General features: G+C 43.3%; 1 protein-coding gene across 1 annotated transcript in view; it reads right to left on the bottom strand.

The window, feature by feature from the left end:
• The window catches only part of ezrb (ezrin b), a 64,270-nt gene that overhangs the window by 27,485 nt on the left and 15,595 nt on the right, over positions 1–21,190 (bottom strand). Inside the window, exons 4-9 of the mRNA XM_014143991.3 lie at positions 13,409–13,504; positions 9,812–9,934; positions 9,416–9,567; positions 8,786–8,869; positions 8,465–8,611; positions 754–850 (exon numbers count right to left, since the gene is read on the bottom strand). Coding sequence (XP_013999466.1) covers positions 754–850; positions 8,465–8,611; positions 8,786–8,869; positions 9,416–9,567; positions 9,812–9,934; positions 13,409–13,504 — 699 coding nt within the window. The remainder of the gene's footprint in view (positions 1–753; positions 851–8,464; positions 8,612–8,785; positions 8,870–9,415; positions 9,568–9,811; positions 9,935–13,408; positions 13,505–21,190) is intronic.

Here is a 21,190-nt window from a genome sequence, read left to right as displayed (position 1 = left end):
TCACTGGGGCCTTCTTGGTTTGGCCCTGTAGTGTGGAACTATTGTGTAACTCACTGGGGCCTTCTTGGTTTGGCCCTGTAGTGTGGAACTATAGTGTAACTCACTGGGGCCTTCTTGGTTTGGCCCTGTAGTGTGGAACTATTGTGTAACTCACTGGGGCCTTCTTGGTTTTGGCCCTGTAGTGTGGATCTAAACTGAGTGTACAAAACATTAGGAACACCTTCCTAATATTGAGTTGGCCTCCCCTTTTGCCCTCAGAACAGCCTCAATTCGTAAAGGCATGGACTCTAAAATGTTTCAAAAACGTTCCATAGGGATACTGGTCCATGTTGACGCCAATGCTTCCCACAGTGTCAAGTTGGCTGGATGTCATTTGTGTGGTGGACCATTCTTGATACACACAGGAAACTGATGAGCATCAAAAACACAGCAGCGTTGCAGTTCTTGACACACTCAAACCGATGCACCTGGCACCTACTACCATTCCCCATTCAAAAGGCACTTAAATATTTTGTCTTGCCCATTCACCCTCTGAATGGCACAAATACACAATCCATGTCTCGGTTGTCTCAAGGCTTAAAAATCCTTCTTTAACCTGTCTCCTCCCCTTCATCTACACTGATTGAAGTGGATTTAACAAGTGACATCAATAAGGGATCATAGCTTTCACCTGGATTCACCTGGTCAGTCTGTGTCATGGAAAAAGCAGTTGTTCCTAATGTTTGTAGACTCAGTTTATAGTGTGTAACTCACCGGGGCCTTCTTGTCGATGGGTTTGATGATGAACTTCTTGTCGTTGAAGGAAATGTTCCTGATCTCGCTCCAGGGGAAGCCGATCTTTGGGGTCAGTCTGGTGGGGGAGGAGGCAAACCAGTGTAAGTATTGTGTAGGCCGCATGTGCTTTAAACAGGTTGTCATTTATTGGGATGACTCATGTACTGGAGGCATCTCTGCAGGGTGGTCACTAGCTGGCACAGCCACAAAGTCATAAAATCTCATTTTGAACCTAACCCTCACCTTAACCCTTAACCACACTTCTAACCTTATGCCTAACCCTAACCCTAACCCTAAATTAAGACCAAAAAGCACATTTTTGATTTCATGAATTCTTATGATATACAGCAAATTTTGACTTTGCAGCTGGCCCATCTAGTGGAAATCACTGCCTCCAGGACAAGCGTCTTTACGTGGCTAAATAGTGGACATTACAGTGTACATTTTCCATAGATTTATTCCAGATCATTTCCCAAGTCACAATCCAGGGTTTTTGTAGCCAAATCTTTCAATTGAAATGATTTTAGGCAGGAGGAACAGAGCTAGGTGGCTGGGCCCGCCCCACCCTCTGGGGTTTGTGGTAAATGGCCAATATACCAAGGCTAAGGGCTGTATCCAGGCACTCCACGTTGCGTCATGTGTGGAACAGCCCTTAGCCGTGATATATTGGTCATATACCACACTTCCTTGGGCCTTATTGCTTAAATATAGTGCACTACTTTTGACCAAGGCCCCATAGGGCTATGCACTACATGTGGAAAAGGGTGCCATTGGTTATGCAGCCTGGGATGTGGTAGGAAACAAGTGCAAATAGGATATGATTCATTCATGTCTGAGGTAGGACTGTGTGTACTACTGTATTGTACATGGCCTCTGTATCAATAGGGCTAGGTGGGAGGAATCTGGGGTGGGGCTCGTCCATTGTGTACTAGAGAAAGACACATTGACTGGATGCCAATCTCATTTGGTAATTTACGGACACACACGCGAGAGCACACACACACAGTTGTTTGATCCGCCTTACAGTGACACACAGTGACACACAGTGAGACACAGTGAAACCCTGCTGCTGCCTGAACTGGTATTTCAATTCCTGGGTGACATACACCTAACAAATCCCAGATCTGTTTGTGCTGTATTGTTAACACCTACGTCACGTTTTGTCACCTTTTGTACAAACAGATCTGATACCAGACTAGAGGTTATCTGAGCAGTTTTCTCTTGAACAAGCTTTCCATGGAGATCCAAACCTGAACTCTACAGGGTATTTTAGCATGAATGTTAGTGAACATTGTTAAGTTAAAGGGATAGATCATTTTTTTGCTCTGTACTGAAAGTGCTCCATCTTGAAAACATAACTGCTGACATGCTCCAGATTGAGTTGGGATCTCCAGTAGTTGTCTGTCTCTCTGGGCGTTAACTCTAGGAACCTGGTTATCCTGTTTGTGGTAGATGTGGATCAGGTAAAGGAAGACTGAGACATAATGCTGATCAAGAGGCATAGAGGAGGAATGAGACATAACACTGATCAAGGTCTTATCTAGAGACATCGAGGAGGACTGAGACATAACACTGATCAAGGTCTTATCTAGAGACATAGAGGAGGACTGAGACATAACACTGATCAAGGTCTTATCTAGAGACATAGAGGAGGACTGAGACATAACACTGATCAATGTCTTATCTAGAGACATAGAGGAGGACTGAGACATAACACTGATCAAGGTCTTATCTAGAGACATAGAGGACTGAGACATAACACTGATCAATGTCTTATCTAGAGACATAGACGAGGACTGAGACATAACACTGATCAAGGTCTTATCTAGAGACATAGAGGACTGAGACATAACACTGATCAATGTCTTATCTAGAGACATAGAGGAGGACTGAGACATAACACTGATCTGATGTCTTATCTAGAGACATAGAGGAGGACTGAGACATAACACTGATCAAGGTCTTATCTAGAGACATAGAGGAGGACTGAGACATAACACTGATCAATGTCTTATCTAGAGACATAGAGGAGGACTGAGACATAACACTGATCTGATGTCTTATCTAGAGACATAGAGGAGGACTGAGACATAACACTGATCAAGGTCTTATCTAGAGACATAGAGGAGGACTGAGACATAACACTGATCAAGGTCTTATCTAGAGACATAGAGGAGGACTGAGACATAACACTGATCAATGTCTTATCTAGAGACATAGAGGAGGACTGAGACATAACACTGATCAAGGTCTTATCTAGAGACATAGAGGACTGAGACATAACACTGATCAATGTCTTATCTAGAGACATAGAGGAGGACTGAGACATAACACTGATCAAGGTCTTATCTAGAGGCATAGAGGACTGAGACATAACACTGATCAAGGTCTTATCTAGAGGCATAGAGGAGGACTGAGACATAACACTGATCAAGGTCTTATCTAGAGGCATAGAGGACTGAGACATAACACTGATCAAGGTCTTATCTAGAGGCATAGAGGACTGAGACATAACACTGATCAAGGTCTTATCTAGAGGCATAGCTAAGTGTTAGATTAGACGTTGTATAAGGTAAGCCCTCCCACTGACCCCTAACGACTGTTATCCACAGTACCCACAGAGGTTGGTAAGCCCTCCCACTGACCCCTAACGACTGTTATCCACAGTACCCACAGAGGTTGGTAAGCCCTCCCACTGACCCCTAACGACTGTTATCCACAGTACCCACAGAGGTTGGTAAGCCCTCCCACTGACCCCTAACGACTGTTATCCACAGTACCCACAGAGGTTGGTAAGCCCTCCCACTGACCCCTAACGACTGTTATCCACAGTACCCACAGAGGTTGGTAAGCCCTCCCACTGACCCCTAACGACTGTTATCCACAGTACCCACAGAGGTTGGTAAGCCCTCCCACTGACCCCTAACGACTGTTATCCACAGTACCCACAGAGGTTGGTAAGCCCTCCCACTGACCCCTAACGACTGTTATCCACAGTACCCACAGAGGTTGGTAAGCCCTCCCACTGACCCCTAACGACTGTTATCCACAGTACCCACAGAGGTTGGTAAGCCCTCCCACTGACCCCTAACGACTGTTATCCACAGTACCCACAGAGGTTGGTAAGCCCTCCCACTGACCCCTAACGACTGTTATCCACAGTACCCACAGAGGTTGGTAAGCCCTCCCACTGACCCCTAACGACTGTTATCCACAGTACCCACAGAGGTTGGTAAGCCCTCCCACTGACCCCTAACGACTGTTATCCACAGTACCCACAGAGGTTGAACAGAGGTGTGTTCCATAGAAGAACAATGAGTTGACCAGTCAAATGGCCAGGGTCAGAGGCTCTTAGCCCATTCTAGAGAGTATATGGTGTGTTCTGCGTTATATAGAATCTCATAGAAATGTGAAAATGTATGTAGATGGATTCATACAGCAATCAGGGACAATATAGGCCAAAAAAACACAAAATAGACCTTATTTTCTACAAACTAAAAGGTCCCAGTGGTGTGCTATAGGGTCCAAATGGAATCCTGTCCTGATAGCTAGCTATATGTCTTCTGCTAAATGAGGGTGTGTGTTTGTTTGACAAAGGGCCTAAGGACTAAAACCTTGGCAGAATGGCCATATCTGACACAAAAAGGAGCAATGCTACGCTAGTGTGTGTGTGTGTGTGTGTGTGTGTGTGTGTGTGTGTGTGTGTGTGTGTGTGTGTGTGTGTGTGTGTGTGTGTGTGTGTGTGTGTGTGTGTGTGTGTGTGTGTGTGTGTGTGTGTGTGTGTGTGTGAGTTCTTGGCAGTAATGGTGCTACATATTGTCTATGGCCTGAAACCCTCGTCGCGGGGCCTGCCCTCTAACTTAGTCTCGGATTCTTAAGAGCACAGCTTGAAAAACCAGTCAGCGTTGCCATGGTTACAGCCGAGCCCCAGAATGCACAAACACACAAACACACACACACACATGCATACACACTCAAGGACACTAAGAACCCTACATACACACACAGAGCCCTGTGTTTGAGTCTCTCTCTTCTTTTTGGTTAGGCAGATTTACAGGTATCAGACTACTAACTTAAAATAAGAGCATTAGATTCCTTTTAAAGCCATTCTATGGAACAATAGTTTCAAATAAACACTTTGATGGAACTCTAACACCCATCAATGTGTGCTTTGTGTGGATTTAAAGCTAAACATAAAACCTCCAGACAATTTGGACACAAGCCACAATAATGTGGGTAGAGAGTAAGACAATGGGGAATCCCCAAAAAATCTAAGTTACAGCACACCATCAGTGGCCACTCAAGTTACAGAGATACAGCATTGCCATCTGTGGCCACTCAAGTTAACCTGTTGGTGATAGGGGGCAGTATTTGCACGGCCGGATAAAAAACGTACCCGATTTAATCTGGTTACTACTCCTGCCCAGTAACTAGAATATGCATATAATTGTTTGATTTGGATAGAAAACACCCTAAAGTTTCTAAAACTGTTTGAGTGGTGTCTGTGAGTATAACAGAACTCATTTGGCAGGCCAAAACCTGAGAAGATTCCAAACAGGAAGCGACCTCTCTGACCATTTCTTGGCCTTTGTCATCTCTATCCAAAACAAAGGATCTCTGCTGTAACGTGACATTTTCTAACGCTCCCATAGGCTCTCAGAAGGCGCCAGAACGTTGAATGATGACTTTGCAGGCCATGGCTGAAAAACAGTAGCGCATTTGGTAAGTGGTCGATCTGAGAACAATGAGAGGGGCGCCCGCGTGCACGAGACGACTCCATGTTTACATTTTCAGTCTTTGAACAAAAACAACGACTCCCGGTCGGAATATTATTGCTATTTTACGAGAAAAATCACATAAAAATTGATTTTAAACAGCGTTTGACATCCTTCGAAGTACGGTAATGGAATATTTCGAATTTTTTTGTCACGAAACGTGCCGGGCGCGTCACCCTTCGTTACCCTTCGGATAGTGTCTTGAACGCACGAACAAAACGCCGCTATTTGGATATAACTATGGATTATTTGGAACCAAACCAACATTTGTTGTTTAAGTAGAAGTCCTGGGAGTGCATACTGACAAAGAACAGCAAAGGTAATCCAGTTTTTCTTATAATAAATCTGAGTTTGGTGAGTACCAAACTTGGTGGGTGTCAAAATAGCTAGCCTGTGATGGCCGGGCTATCTACTCAGAATATTGCAAAATGTGCTTTCACCGAAAAGCTATTTTAAAATCGGACACCGCGATTGCATAAAGGAGTTCTGTATCTATAATTCTTAAAATAATTGTAATGTTTTTTTGTGAACGTTTATCGTGAGTAATTTAGTAAATTCACCGGAAGTGTTCGGTGGGAATGCTAGTCACATGCTAGTCACATGCTAATGTAAAAAGCTGGTTTTTGATATAAATATGAACTTGATTGAACAAAACATGCATGTATTGTATAACATAATGTCCTAGGAGTGTCATCTGATGAAGATCATCAAAGGTTAGTGCTGCATTTAGCTGTGGTTTTGGTTTTTGTGACATTATATGCTAGCTTGAAAAATGTGTGTCTGATTATTTCTGGCTGGGTACTCTGCTGACATAATCTAATGTTTTGCTTTCATTGTAAAGCCTTTTTGAAATCGGACAGTGTGGTTAGATTAACGAGAGTCTTGTCTTTAAAATGGTGTAAAATAGTCATATTTTTGAGAAATTGAAGTAATAGCATTTCTAAGGTATTTGAATATCGCGCCACGGGATTCCACTGGCTGTTGACTAGGGTGGGACGCAAACGTCCCACCTAGCCCAGAGAGGTTAAAGAGTTACAGCACTACCATCTGTGGCCACTCAAGTTACAGAGATACAGCATTGCCATCTGTGGCCACTCAAGTTAAAGAGTTACAGCACTACCATCTGTGGCCACTCAAGTTACAGAGTTACAGCACACCATCTGTGGTCACTCAAGTTAAAGAGTTACAGCACTACCATCTGTGGCCACTCAAGTTACAGAGTTACAGCACACCATCTGTGGTCACTCAAGTTAAAGAGTTACAGCACTACCATCTGTGGCCACTCAAGTTAAAGAGTTACAGCACTACCATCTGTGGCCACTCAAGTTACAGAGATACAGCATTGCCATCTGTGGCCACTCAAGTTAAAGAGTTACAGCACTACCATCTGTGGCCACTCAAGTTAAAGAGTTACCATCTGTGGCCAGACAGAGTCTTCTAGGGGCCCTTGGATCACACTGCTTCAAGAGACCTTTGGCATGGAGGGTTTAAACAGTGCATGGAGCTCTAGGGAGGGAGTAACGGCTGTTGTCAACAACACAACCCAGCAAGAGGTTAGTCCACTGCACTCAAAACACTACTTTGGCATGTCTTCCAGACATACTTTTCTGTGCTTTTATCTGTGCTGATTGAGTGGAGTAGTCCCAAAAGTACAAAGTGCAAACCCCAATCATCTAGCACTCTGGCAGGTTCACTCAAACGCTCAAAGTATTTGAAAATAAACAACTACTATTTGAACCCTCTGCCAGAGGGTCAGTGACTGCAGGGCCATCGGCTGTATAGAGAAGCTGGGGACACATATTACATGAAATCAAATCCCATTTTATTGGTCACACACATATTTAGCAGATGTTATTACGGGTGTAGCGAAATGCTTGTGTTCCTAGTTCCAATAGTGCAGTAATATCTAACAATACACAACAATACACACAAATCTTAAAGTAAAATATATATTTATAGAAATATTAGGACGAGCGCAAAGTTGCTTAGGAGTTAGATGCAGAGCTGCCATGTCTGTCGGCGTCATCTGGAACATTATGTCACAATCTACTTTAACACATTACCTTTAGTGACCTCACCGGGAACAAGTAGTTAACACATTACCTTTAGTGACCTCACCGGGAACAAGTAGTTAACGCATTACCTTTAGTGACCTCACCGGGAACAAGTAGTTACACATTACCTTTAGTGACCTCACCGGGAACAAGTAGTTAAAACATAATCACGCAGTTACCGCATGTGTCGCTCAAGCAATCTCGTAAAATATTGTACTTTTGAGCTTCAGCAAAGTGTTTGGTGGATCGCAGATTCACAGAGCAATCTTGGGTAGGAAGACACAGTAAAAGCTCATCAAAAGATAGAGAGAGAGAGAGTGGAAGGGAATAGAGTTGTGCTAACTGTCTGGTGAGAATAATCTTCATTGGTACTGATTAAGTAAAGACGTGGGTTAACCTGTACGGCTCCAATAGTCAAATCCATTGGAATTAGGATTCAATGTCTGACACAGAACTGTGGCCAAGGCCGGAAAACACACCGGTATCATTGACCAGCAGAACCAGAATGGGTAGATAGGCTACATTACTTTAGACCTGGGTTCAAATAGTATTTGAAATCTTTCAGATGTGTTTGATTGAGCTTGCCTGGCTCAATGGAAGCCATGGGATAGGCCCAGAAGTGTAAACCTTGCCCAACTGGCACACCAGGTATTATCAATCAAACCCTATTCAAGTTTTTCATGAATTGACCCCCTAGTGGTCAGTTCAGAGAGGGAACATGGGTGGTGTCCAGTAGGGAATAAACGTTTTGAAACAGACTGAAACTGGGAGGGACTACCTGGACATTTAAATGTTTCTTTGCAAAACATTTTGCTACGGTGTGACCGACTGAACAGGACCCTGGAGGCAGTTGTTTCTTACTTGTCCTCCTTCTCGTAGATGTTGAGTCCCAGGGCATCTACTCCCAGCCACAGCTCGGTCCCCTTCTTGTTCTTGATGTCAAAGTAGTTGACTCCGTACATCTCCAGGTCCTGGGCGATCTTCAGGTACTCCAGCATGGCATCCTCCCTGCACAATCAAACATGACCAAATTAACTCCACACACACACACACACACAACGCTGCTGTACTATTCATTCAACTGCTCTACAAGAATAAATAATGCAAATAATGCAACCTGTTTCCTTATCACAGCGACACCAACATAGAGACTCATACAAACCAAAACAGACCAGAACTCACTTCAGCATTCCACGGTGTTCCTCATGCCACACCTGGATCCTCTCCTCCCACTGCTCCCTGGACAGCTTGTGCTGCTCAAGAACCCTACAGAGGAGAAGGAGGAGGAGGAGAAATAGGAGGAAAAGGAGGAGGAAGAGGGGGAAGAGGGAGGAGGAGAAGGAGGGAGGACAGAAAGAAAGAGAGGAAGAAGGAGGAGGATCAGAAGAGGGGGTAAACAGAGAGTACACTGAATATAGGGTACTCATATTCTGATCAATATATGGATTTCTTTGTGTCTATGTATGTACGTGAACACAAAACTTCATCCTGTTCCAGTTTATAACAGCAGCACACTGAGCTATTTACTATCTGTACTCCTGGCTTCTTATGTTCCAATGTCGATACTAGCATACCACTTAGAATGTACCCCCAATACATTGATATGAATGAAGCAAGGAGTGTGCTTCATGCTACTGTGCTATTGGAAAAGAGCACTTGGATGTATCCTAAATGGCACCCTATTCCCTATGTAGTGCACTACTTTTGACCAGAGTCCTATGGTGCACTTTTTTTTTACCAAGGCCTGGATAGGGAATAGGGTGCCATTTGGGACACAGCCCTAGTGTGGGCTGGGAGTGGATCGACGCTCACCGCTGGGGCAGCAGACGGTCTGAGGTGAGGTAGCCGGGCCGGTGTTGGTCCCGGGTATAGTCTCCAAACTTGGCCTGGACAGAGTAGGAGGCCAGCAGCACGGCTGTCTCCGGGGGACAGTACACCTCATCGCTCAGGATGCCCTCCTTCACCTGGACACACACACACACACACACACACACACACACACACACACACACACACACACACACACACACACACACACACACACACACACACACACACACACACACACACACACACACACACACACACACACACACACACACACACACACACACACACCGCTTAACAGCTTTGTTTGTATCAGCAATGAAGCATTGTGAGTACAAAGAATAGTATGACAGTGTATGTTTGTGTGCCTGCGTGTGTTACCTGCATGAAGAACAGCTTCTGGGTGATGTCCTGGATGAGCTCCTCAGACACATCCTCAGGGAAGAACTTGGCGCGGAACTTGAACTGCAGCGGGTTCTCCTTCTTCACGTCCTGGGAAGACACCTGGTTGGAGAGAGACGATTGATTGATCATTGATTGATGAATGTCCTTCAATAATTATCTACGTCCCAAATGGCACCCTATTCTCTATATAGTGCACAACTTTTGACCAGAGCCCTGTAGTGCACTACTATAAGGGAATAGGGTGCCATTTGGGATGTAGCCCTATGTCTACTCCTTTCATGAGTAGCAAAGAATGATGGGATTGGATCAACTTTATTGTTCCCGGAGGGTTAAATTGTCTTGGACGCACGGACGCATTCCTCTTTAAAAAAGGGATGTGTAAAATGCATGGTACTGATCAACTTGAATGATCCTCTGTAACGTTGTTTGTTTACTGGCATTGGTCTCTTCTTCTGTGTTGGCTCCAAAACAGGAACCAAAAGGTATTGATGAGGCGAATGGGGAGCGAATGGGGTGGCTGTGTGAAGAATGGGGAGCGAATGGGGTGGCTGTGTGAAGAATGGGGAGCGAATGGGGTGGCTGTGTGAAGAATGGGGAGCGAATGGGGTGGCTGTGTGAAGAATGGGGAGCGAATGGGGTGGCTGTGTGAAGAATGGGGAGCGAATGGGGTGGCTGTGTGAAGAATGGGGAGCGAATGGGGTGGCTGTGTGAAGAATGGGGAGCGAATGGGGTGGCTGTGTGAAGAATGGGGAGCGAATGGGGTGGCTGTGTGAAGAATGGGGAGCGAATGGGGTGACTGTGTGAAGAATGGGGAGCGAATGGGGTGGCTGTGTGAAACGACTGGACTATTCCTAAGTAACTAAGTAAAGTTACTCTACTACCCCATAACCATTTATACACCTTTCACTGTAAACTAAGTAAAGTTACTCTACTACCCCTATAACCATTTATACACCTTTCACTGTAAACTAAGTAAAGTTACTCTACTACCCCTATAACCATTTATACACCTTTCACTGTAAACTAAGTAAAGTTACTCTACTACCCCTATAACCATTTATACACCTTTCACTGTAAACTAAGTAAAGTTACTCTACTACCCCTATAACCATTTAAACACCTTTCACTGTAAACTAAGTAAAGTTACTCTACTATCCCTATAACCATTTATACACCTTTCACTGTAAACTAAGTAAAGTTACTCTACTACCCCTATAACCATTTATACACCTTTCACTGTAAACTAAGTAAAGTTACTCTACTACCCCTATAACCATTTATACACCTTTCACTGTAAACTAAGTAAAGTTATTCTACTACCCCTATAACCATTTATACACCTTTCACTGTAAACTAAGTAAAGTTACTCTACTACCCCTATAACCATTTATACACCTTTCACTGTAAACTAAGTAAAGTTACTCTACTACCCCTATAACCATTTATACACCTTTCACTGTAAACTAAGTAAAGTTACTCTACTACCCTATAACATCACTCAGTGAATGGGGTGGCTGTGTGAAACAACTGGAATGTTCCCATTAGAGCATTGTGCTGATAGAGCTACTCTACAGTAGAGCAGTGCAGTCAGCACTCAGTTAGTGCAGTTCAACTGGCCTGGTCAGCCTGCATGAAGGGAAGCAAGGTCAACAAGTCTCTCTCTCTCATGGTTGTGGAGCACTGGGTTGTCAGGAAATTATTCAATTCTACAGTAAGCACTAGAGCTGGTACAATAAACAGAAAATGATCAACACCGACCATAACAATCACTTATCGTAGGCATCTTGCTGATATCGTTCATTACAATAAGTAGCCTATACTAGAGAAATGTGAAGTTTGAAATGAAATAAGTTTGTTAATATGGGTGATTGTTAATGGGAATATTGATGCCTACAACCATCAAAATATTAATAGTAGTTTAAGTATAATTTCAAAAAGACTGGTGCACATTGTTTTAAATAAATTGTTCTATTTATCGTTATTGCATAAATTCATGGATTTTTGTCAATATTGCCCAGCTCTAGAAAGCGCCCCACTGTCCTGTGTCCTCAGTCAAACTGTTCTTCAAATGTCCTGGTGAACCCACAACCGGCCTAACACCTTTATACACCTTTCACTGTAAACTAAGTAAAGTTACTCTACTATCCCTATAACCATGTCTACACCTTTCACTGTAAACTAAGTAAAGTTACTCTACTATCCCTATAACCATGTATACACCTTTCACTGTAAACTAAGTAAAGTTACTCTACTATCCTTATAACCATGTATACACCTTTCACTGAAAACTAAGTAAAGTTACTCTACTACCCCTATAACTATTTATACACCTTTCACTGTAAACTAAGTAAAGTTACTCTACTACCCCTATAACTATTTATACACCTTTCACTGTAAACTAAGTAAAGTTACTCTACTACCCCTATAACCATTTATACACCTTTCACTGTAAACTAAGTAAAGTTACTCTACTACCCCTATAACTATTTATACACCTTTCGCTGTAAACTAAGTAAAGTTACTCTACTACCCCATAACTATTTATACACCTTTCGCTGTAAACTAAGTAAAGTTACTCTACTACCCCTATAACATCACTACATTTACACTAATGCTAATAGTCTAGTGTAGCTCCTCACATTGTGCCGTAATGCTAATATAGCAAAAGGAAACAGTTTACTATCCTTGCAATATAAATCAGCCAAAACCAAATACTGTAAGGTGGGGTTGGTGGGTTTGTGTGACCTCTGAGCCGTTTGATATATACAGTACATATCCTGAATATACAGCTCTGGTGATAACCATCTGGCCCATTTGGAAATTCTGCACATTGACACAGGCTCAACTCAATTCTACAAACACAGGTGGAGGTGTTTTAGCTATAATGTAACTACACTGTAGATATACTGTAGCTATACCGTCGCTATACTGTCAGTACAGAGTCTACATGGTCTACAAATGAATGAAGACAGAGCAGTGTGAGATTTCTGTTTGCTCAGGAACAACAGAAAGAGTGAAGTAGAACTAGTATGTTAGTTTGTGCGGTTCACTAAGAGTTCACACTCAGGAATTTCATTGGAGTGGATTCACTGGAAATTGCTTGCATCACAAATGGCACCCTATTCCCTATGGAGTGCACTACTTTTGACCAGAGCCCCGTGGGGATCCTTATGGTCCCTGGCAGGAAGTGAAAATAAAAGGAGAGAGATTAAGAATTAGCCACCGGCCTGCACAGGAGTGAGAGAGGGTGACCATTGGCCAGCCGCAATGCATTATGTGAATTCAATAATGCAGTGAGTGAGTGGATGCTGATTGATTGAGTGAGTGGTAAGCAAATGTAGTGTGGAGTGATTTGACCCCGCCTTTAAAAGAATGTGCTCTTTTTGAATGGCCTATTATATATTGTTTACCATATAATGGTTATGCAAAAAATGTGCAGAAGTCCAGCGGTTTAAGAATACAGTGGAAAATGGTTTGAGAATGCCTGAGCAGATATGAACAAATATTTGTACAGTACTACATCAGGCAAAATACAGGGCACTTGTAACATTGTCAGTCCTAAATTAACCTTACCTTTTTGTCAAGCTTCAGCCAGGTGAGGTATCCTTTACCGTCCACATACTGAAGACCAGAGTACCAGACTTCCCTCAAGCCGATGGTCTTCACCACCTATGAACGAGAAAGAGACCGTACCATGAATCAACTCTGTCAGTAAGACAGTTACTAGAGACAAACTGTACCTACCAAACACAAACAAATAGGATACACTGTGAAGGCAGGAACCTGACTTGAGATTGCATAAATCATGCATTGTTGTGAATGGAAGATTTGAGTGAAAACTCAAGTTACATTCACAGATCTCCAGGCCTAAATTAATGGATATAAGTAAACAATGTATAGTACCTCTATATATTAAATTCACTAGCTTACACAACTGCCACACAGCAGTAGTGTCACGTCCTGACAGGTAAAAGGGGTTATTTGTCATTGTAGTTTGGTCAGGGCGTGGCAGGGGGTGTTTGTTATGGTGGTTTTGGTTTAGGTTCTATGTTTTCTATTTCTATGTTGGGTTTTTGGCAATGACCTCCAATTAGAGGCCATATTAGAGGTTGTTGTTGTCTCTAATTGGAGGCCATATTTAGTGGTGTTTGTTTCACTTGTGTTTTATGGGTGGTTGTTTCCTGTATAGCCTGTGTTGCCTTACGGAATTGTTTCGTCGTTTTGTTTAAATCTTTAAATAAATTAAGACAATGAGCACTATACCCGCTGCGCCTTGGTCCTATCCTTACGACGCTTATGACAAGTAGTATATACAGTACTGGTCAAAAGTTTAGAACACCTACTCATTCAAGGGTTTTTCTTTATTTTTACTATTTTCTACATTGTAGAATAATAGTGAAGACATCAAAACTATGAAATAACACATATGGAATCATGTAGTAACCAAAAAAGTGGTAAATCTAAATATATTTGAGATTCTTCCCTGTGGCACAGTTGGTAGAGCATGGTGTTTGCAACACCAGGGTTGTGGGTTCGATTCCCACAGGGGGCCAGTACAAAATATATATATTATTTTTTTTAAATGCATGAAATGTATGCATTCACTACTATAAGTCGCTCTGGATAAGAGCGTCTGCTAAATGACTAAAATGTAAATGTAAAATTCTTCAAAGTAGCCACCCTTTGCACACTCTTGGCATTCTCTCAACCAGCTTCATGAGGTAGTCACCTGGAATGCATTTCAATTAACAGGTGTGCCTTGTTAAACGTTCATTTGTGGAATTTCTTTCCTTCTTAATGCGTTTGAGCCAATCAGTTGTGTTGTGACAAGGTAAGGGTGTATACAGAAGATAGCCCTATATGGTAAAATACCAAGTCCATATTATGGCAAGAACAGCTCAAATAAACAAAGAGAAACGACAGTTCATCATTACTTTAAGACACGAAGGTCAGTCAATACGGAACATTTCAAGAACTTTGAAAGTTTCTTCAAGTGCAGTCACAAAAACCATCAAGCGCTATGATGAAACTGGCTCTCACGAGGACCGCTACAGGAAAGGAAGACCCAGAGTTACCTCTGCTGCAGAGGATAAGTTCATTAGAGTTAACTGCACCTCAGATTGCAGTCCAAATAAATGCTTCACAGAGTTCAAGTAACAGACACATCTCAACATCAACTGTTTAGAGGAGACTGCGTGAAATCAGGCCTTCAAGGTCGAATTGCTGCAAAGAAACCACTACTAAAGGACACCAATAATAAGAAAAGACTTGCTTGGGCCAAGAAACACAAGCAATGGACATTAGACCGGTGTCAATCTGTCCTTTGGTCTGATGAGTCCAAATTTGAGATTTTTGGTTCCAACGCCTTGTCTTTGTGAGACGCAGAGTAGGTGAACGGATCATCTCTGCATGTGTGGTTCCCACTGTGAAGCATGGAGGGTGGTGGTGTGACGGTGCTTTGCTGGTGACATTGTCTGTGATTTATTTAGAATTCATGGCACACTTAACCAGCATAGCTACCACAGCACTCTGCAGCGATACGCCATCCCATCTGGTTTGCACTTAGTGGGACTATCATTTGTTTTTCAACAGGACAATGACCCAACACACCTCCAGGCTGTGTAAGGGCTATTTTGCCAAGAAGGAGAGTGATGGAGTACTGCATCAAATGACCTGGCCTCCACAATCACCCGACCTCAACCCAATTGAGATGGTTTGGGATGAGTTGCACCGCAGAGTGAAGGAAAAGCAGCCAACAAGTGCTCAGCATATGTGGGAACTCCTTCAAGACTGCTGGAAACGCATTCCAGGTGAAGCTGTGTGTGTTATTTCATAGTTTTGATATCTTCACTATTATTCTACAATGTAGAAAATAGTAAAAATATAGAAAACCCTTGAATTAGTATGTGTGTCCAAACTGGACTGGAACATCTTGGAATACACAACTTGCTTTTATAACCAAACCACATTATTTTTCACAGAGATGAGGAAACATTTGGGAAAGAATTCAACCGAAACCACTCAAACCATCATTCATTCACACCACAAAAAACAATGAAGTAATTTGTGTAAAATAAACTACATTGTACCACCAGTGCTGCATGATCACAAGCAGAGCATGGCGTCTTGAATAAACAGGCCTTTGAGCCCTGTGGCATTATGTTGGCACGGCCCGGAGTGCCTGCCCTTAAAATGACATACTCAGGTACCAGGCTTAATCTGGCCAGGCCTCATAGGATTACACTTTTCCCAGCCCCGGACATACGGGTTGGCTCCTTCTAGCCTGGAGCCAGATCCGCTTGTGCTGTCTTGCCAACTCATATTGGTCCCAGATCTGATTGTGCTGTCTTTCCAGAGTTGGTAAAACAGCACAAACAGATCTGGGACCAGGCTAGGCTCCTTTTCCACAGGAGACTTTGACTGGAAAAAGCAGATCAAATCTGCACTGACTGAAAGCAGCGAGTAGCTAGCCACAACAATGTCATATATATTCAGTTGTTGTGCTTCATTCTATAGCTAGAGGACTCCTGATATCTCCAGGAGTGAGAAGTACATTTAATAAGTAATTCCTTTGACTCACACTGCCCCCTTTCCCCCCGGCTGGCTCAGCCCTTCCCTCCTGCTCCGTGGCTGAGTGACTCATTGCAAGCTTACAGAACAGTGCTGCAGGCAGCTGTGCGAAAATGGAGGAAAACTAAACTTATGGAGGACCTATCATCCTTTAACTCCCTCCTCCCTACATTCTATTCCTCTGTATCCTCTGCTAAAGCTACCTTCTATTTTTACTAATGACCTGGCACTGGCATTAAACAAAGCCTGTCTGTCTATGTATGCTGATGATTCAACCCTGTATGTGTCAGCAACCACAGCAAGTGAAATGACTTGCTGTGGTCAGTTTTGGAATGGGTGGCCAGTAATAAACTAGTCCTGAACATCTCTAAAACTAAGAGCATTGTATTTGGTACAAATCATTCCCTAAATCCTGGACCTCAGCTGAATCTGATAATGAATAATGTGGCTGTTGAGCAAGTTGTTATGGTCAAAACATATTGATTCGATGGTTGTAAAGATGGGGAGAGGTCTGTCTGTGATAAAGAGATGCTCTGCTTTTTTGACACCACACTCCACAAAGGAAGTCCTGCAGGCTCTAGTTTTATCTTATCTTAATTATTGCCCAGTCTTATGGTTAAGTGCTGCAAAGAAACACCTAGTTAAGCTGCAGCTGGCCCAGAACAGAGCGACACATCTTGCTCTTCGTTGTAATCAGAAGGCTAATACCAATAATATGCATGGCAGTTTCTCTTGGTTAAAAGTAGAGGAGAGACTGACTGCATCACTTCTTGTTTTTATAAGAAACAATGTGTTCCAAATAGTTAGTAATGTCAACTTACACACAGCTCTGACTCACACACTTACCCCACCAGACATGCCACCAGGGGTCTTTTCACAGTCCCCAAATCCAGAACAAATTCAAGAAAACGTACAGTATTATATAGAGCCATGATTGCATGGACCTCCCATCTCAGATTGCTCAAGGGAACAACAAACTTGTGTTCAAAAAACAGATAAAGCAACACCTCACGGCACAATGCCTCTCCCCTACTTGACCTAGATAGTTTGTGTACATACTCATATGTAGGCTATGTCGGATGATATAAATGTATGTAGTTCTGTCCTTGAGCTGTTGTTGTCTATTAATGTTCTGTATTATGTCATGTTTTATGTTTTGTGTGGACCCCAGGAAGAGTAGCTGCTGCTTTTGCATTTTATCACTCCAAATTTCAAGCTTCTGCATCTAACCCTAGGAAACTCTTTTCCACCTTCTCCTCCCTCCTTAATCGTCCACCCCTCCCCCTCCCTCCTTCCTCTCTGAGGACGACTTTGTTAACCACTTTGAAAAGAAGGTTGACGACATCCGCTCCTCATTCAATTAGCCTATTGAGTCCACTGGTCCCACTCACACATAACTACCCTACGCCTTGACCTCATTCTCCCCTCGCTCTCCAGATGAAATTCTATGACAAGTGAGGTCCGGCCGCCTGACAACCTGCCCGCTTGACTCCAACCCCCCCCCCCCCCCCTTTCTCCAGCCAGCTCTGGAGACCTTTTCCCATTCCTCACTTCCCTCATCAAATCATCCTCGACCACTGGCTGCTTCCCCTCTGACTTCAACATGGCCCGAGTCTCTCCCCTCCTCAAAAACCAACACTCTCACTCTGACTGGTATCCCTGATTTATTATCTTTCCAATACACTTGAGCGTGCTGTCTTTGACCAACTCTCTCGCCATCTCTCTCAGGATGATCTTCTTGACACTAACCAGTCAGGCTTCAAGATGGGTCACTCAACCGAGACGGGTCACTCAACCGAGACTGTGCTACTCTGTCACAGAGGCTCTCCTCACTGGCAAAGCTGACTCATCTCCTGTGTTCTCATCCACCTAGATATATCCGCTGCCTTCCGCACCATGAAGCATCAGATTCTCCTCTCCACCCTCTCAGGGCTGGACGTCTCAAGCATTGCATACTCTTGAACTGCATCCTACCAATATTTTATCTTCTTTTAGCAACAACAAAAAAGTTAGTTCCAGTAGTTAGCTACACCACTACATGTCAAAAAGTAATGAACTACTGAAAATACTACCAAGATTTAGTTCACCTACCACCAAGATAGTGCAAAATGTAATTATATTACTACATATAGTTCACTACCGGTCTACTACACTGGTCTACTCCCCAACACTGGTCTACTCCCCAACACTGGTCCACTCCCCAACACTGGTCTACTCCCCAACACTGGTCTACTCCCCAACACTGGTCTACTCCCCAACACTGGTCCACTCCCCAACACTGGTCTACTCCCCAACACTGGTCTACTCCCCAACACTGGTCTACTCCCCAACACTGGTCCACTCCCCAACACTGGTCCACTCCCCAACACTGGTCCACTCCCCAACACTGGTCTACTCCCCAACACTGGTCCACTCCCCAACACTGGTCCACTCCCCAACACTGGTCTACTCCCCAACACTGGTCCACTCCCCAACACTGGTCTACTCCCCAACACTGGTCTACTCCCCAACACTGGTCTACTCCCCAACACTGGTCCACTCCCCAACACTGGTCCACTCCCCAACACTGGTCTACTCCCCAACACTGGTCTACTCCCCAACACTGATCTACTCCCCAACACTGGTCCACTCCCCAACACTGGTCTACTCCCCAACACTGGTCTACTCCCCAACACTGGTCCACTCCCCAACACTGGTCCACTCCCCAACACTGGTCTACTCCAAAACACCGATGTACTCCCCAACACTGGTCTACTCCCCAACACTGGTCTACTCCCCAACACCGATCTACTCCCCAACACTGGTCCACTCCCCAACACTGGTCTACTCCCCAACACTGGTCTACTCCCCAACACTGGTCTACTCCCCAACACTGGTCTACTCCCCAACACTGGTCCACTCCCCAACACTGGTCTACTCCCCAACACTGGTCTACTCCCCAACACTGGTCCACTCCCCAACACTGGTCTACTCCCCAACACTGGTCTACTCCCCAACACTGGTCCACTCCCCAACACTGGTCTACTCCCCAACACTATGCCTCTATTGTTTGACTTCTGAGGAACCCTAATAGTGAATGACTAGTGTGTACTGTCTGTATGACTGGCTTCTTTATAACAACTAGAACATTAGGAAATGATAGGGCTGGGAATTGCCAGGGACCTCACAAACCAGTATTATTATGATACTTAGGTGCCGATACGATATGTATTGCAATTCTCACAATGAAATATGTATTGCAATTCTCACAATGAAATATGTATTGCAATTCTCACGATGAAATATGTATTGCAATTCTCACGATTAAAAATGTATTGCAATTCTCACGATTAAAAATGTATTGCAATTCTCATAATTAAATATGTATTGCAATTCTCACGATTAAAAATGTATTGCAATTCTCACGATGAAATATGTATTGCAATTCTCACGATTAAAAATGTATTGCAATTCTCATAATTAAATATGTATTGCAATTCTCACGATTAAAAATGTATTGCAATTCTCACGATGAAATATGTATTGCAATTCTCACGATTAAAAATGTATTGCAATTCTCATAATTAAATATGTATTGCAATTCTCATAAATAAATATGTATTGCAATTCTCACGATTAAATATGTATTGCATTTCGATACTATGATTTTATTGCGATTTGGTGTCACAAACATATTGCTCACCATATGTTTGCTGCAGCAGAGAGACGAGAGAGAGCCACGAGTTTTGATCAGTCATAGAAATAAAAGTGCTAAAAATAAATTGGCTCCCTATTTAAAAAGAAGATGGAGAACAAGCTATGAAGGAAAAATACTGGATGTTTGGTGCAGGTACAGCCAACTAGCTCATAAATAATATTACGCTATTGTCAAAATGATAAGATAACATATATTGTAAAAAATGATATCCTGATATGTAACTATATCGATTTTATTCCCCCATTAATCAGAGATTAGTGTAGAGATAGGGAAGAGTAGTCAATTACAGATCTGGAAAATCACTTGTTGCTCTAAGGAGAGGTGCTCTTTTCCACTGACCTTGGAGCTCAACTGTGAAAGACCAGAGACTTTTTTGACCTCCGGGTTTTTAAATGATTTTCCAATATGACTGCAACATAGATATATGTATAGGCTGAAATGGCACCCTATTCCCTAATAAGGTGCATTACTTCTGGTCAAAAAGAGTGCACTTTATAGGGACTAGTGTGTCAAATTGGGACAAACACTATGGGTAGGTTTCCCAGACACAAAATAAGTCTACCCCTAGACTAAAAAGCGCTTCCAATGAAGAATTTCCATTGAGAATGATTTTTAGTTCAGGACTAGGGTTATTCCGTGTCCGGGAAACGGTACCTTTAAGTTATATATTATGGGTTATAGAGAGTCTATAGACCAGACATTTCAATTATGATGAGAAACTCTCACCAGTCGCCAGGCCATGTTCTGTTTGTGCCACTGCCAGATTCCCCACCCAATCATCATGTGGGGTGCTTAGCTGGCTGGGTGAAGCAGCTTGAGTGAACACCACACACACACACACACACACACACACACACACACACACACACACACACACACACACACACACACACACACACACACACACACACACACACACACACACACACACACACACACACACACACACACACACGGCACTCCGGCCAAACCCATTCCTATCCGATAAGCAGTGGCCAAGGTTAACATAGAATCAAGCGCCCAGCACTTACTTAGCTGCCACCTAATACGGATCTGGGCTAACGTGCCAGGGTTGCAGGAGATGAATG

Source organism: Salmo salar, chromosome 15 (genome assembly GCF_965601325.2).
Source record: "Salmo salar chromosome 15, fSalSal1, whole genome shotgun sequence".
NCBI classification, from domain to species: Eukaryota; Metazoa; Chordata; class Actinopteri; order Salmoniformes; family Salmonidae; genus Salmo; species Salmo salar.
Note: the sequence above shows the minus strand (reverse complement) of the source record. Positions and strands in the feature narration are given on the sequence as shown.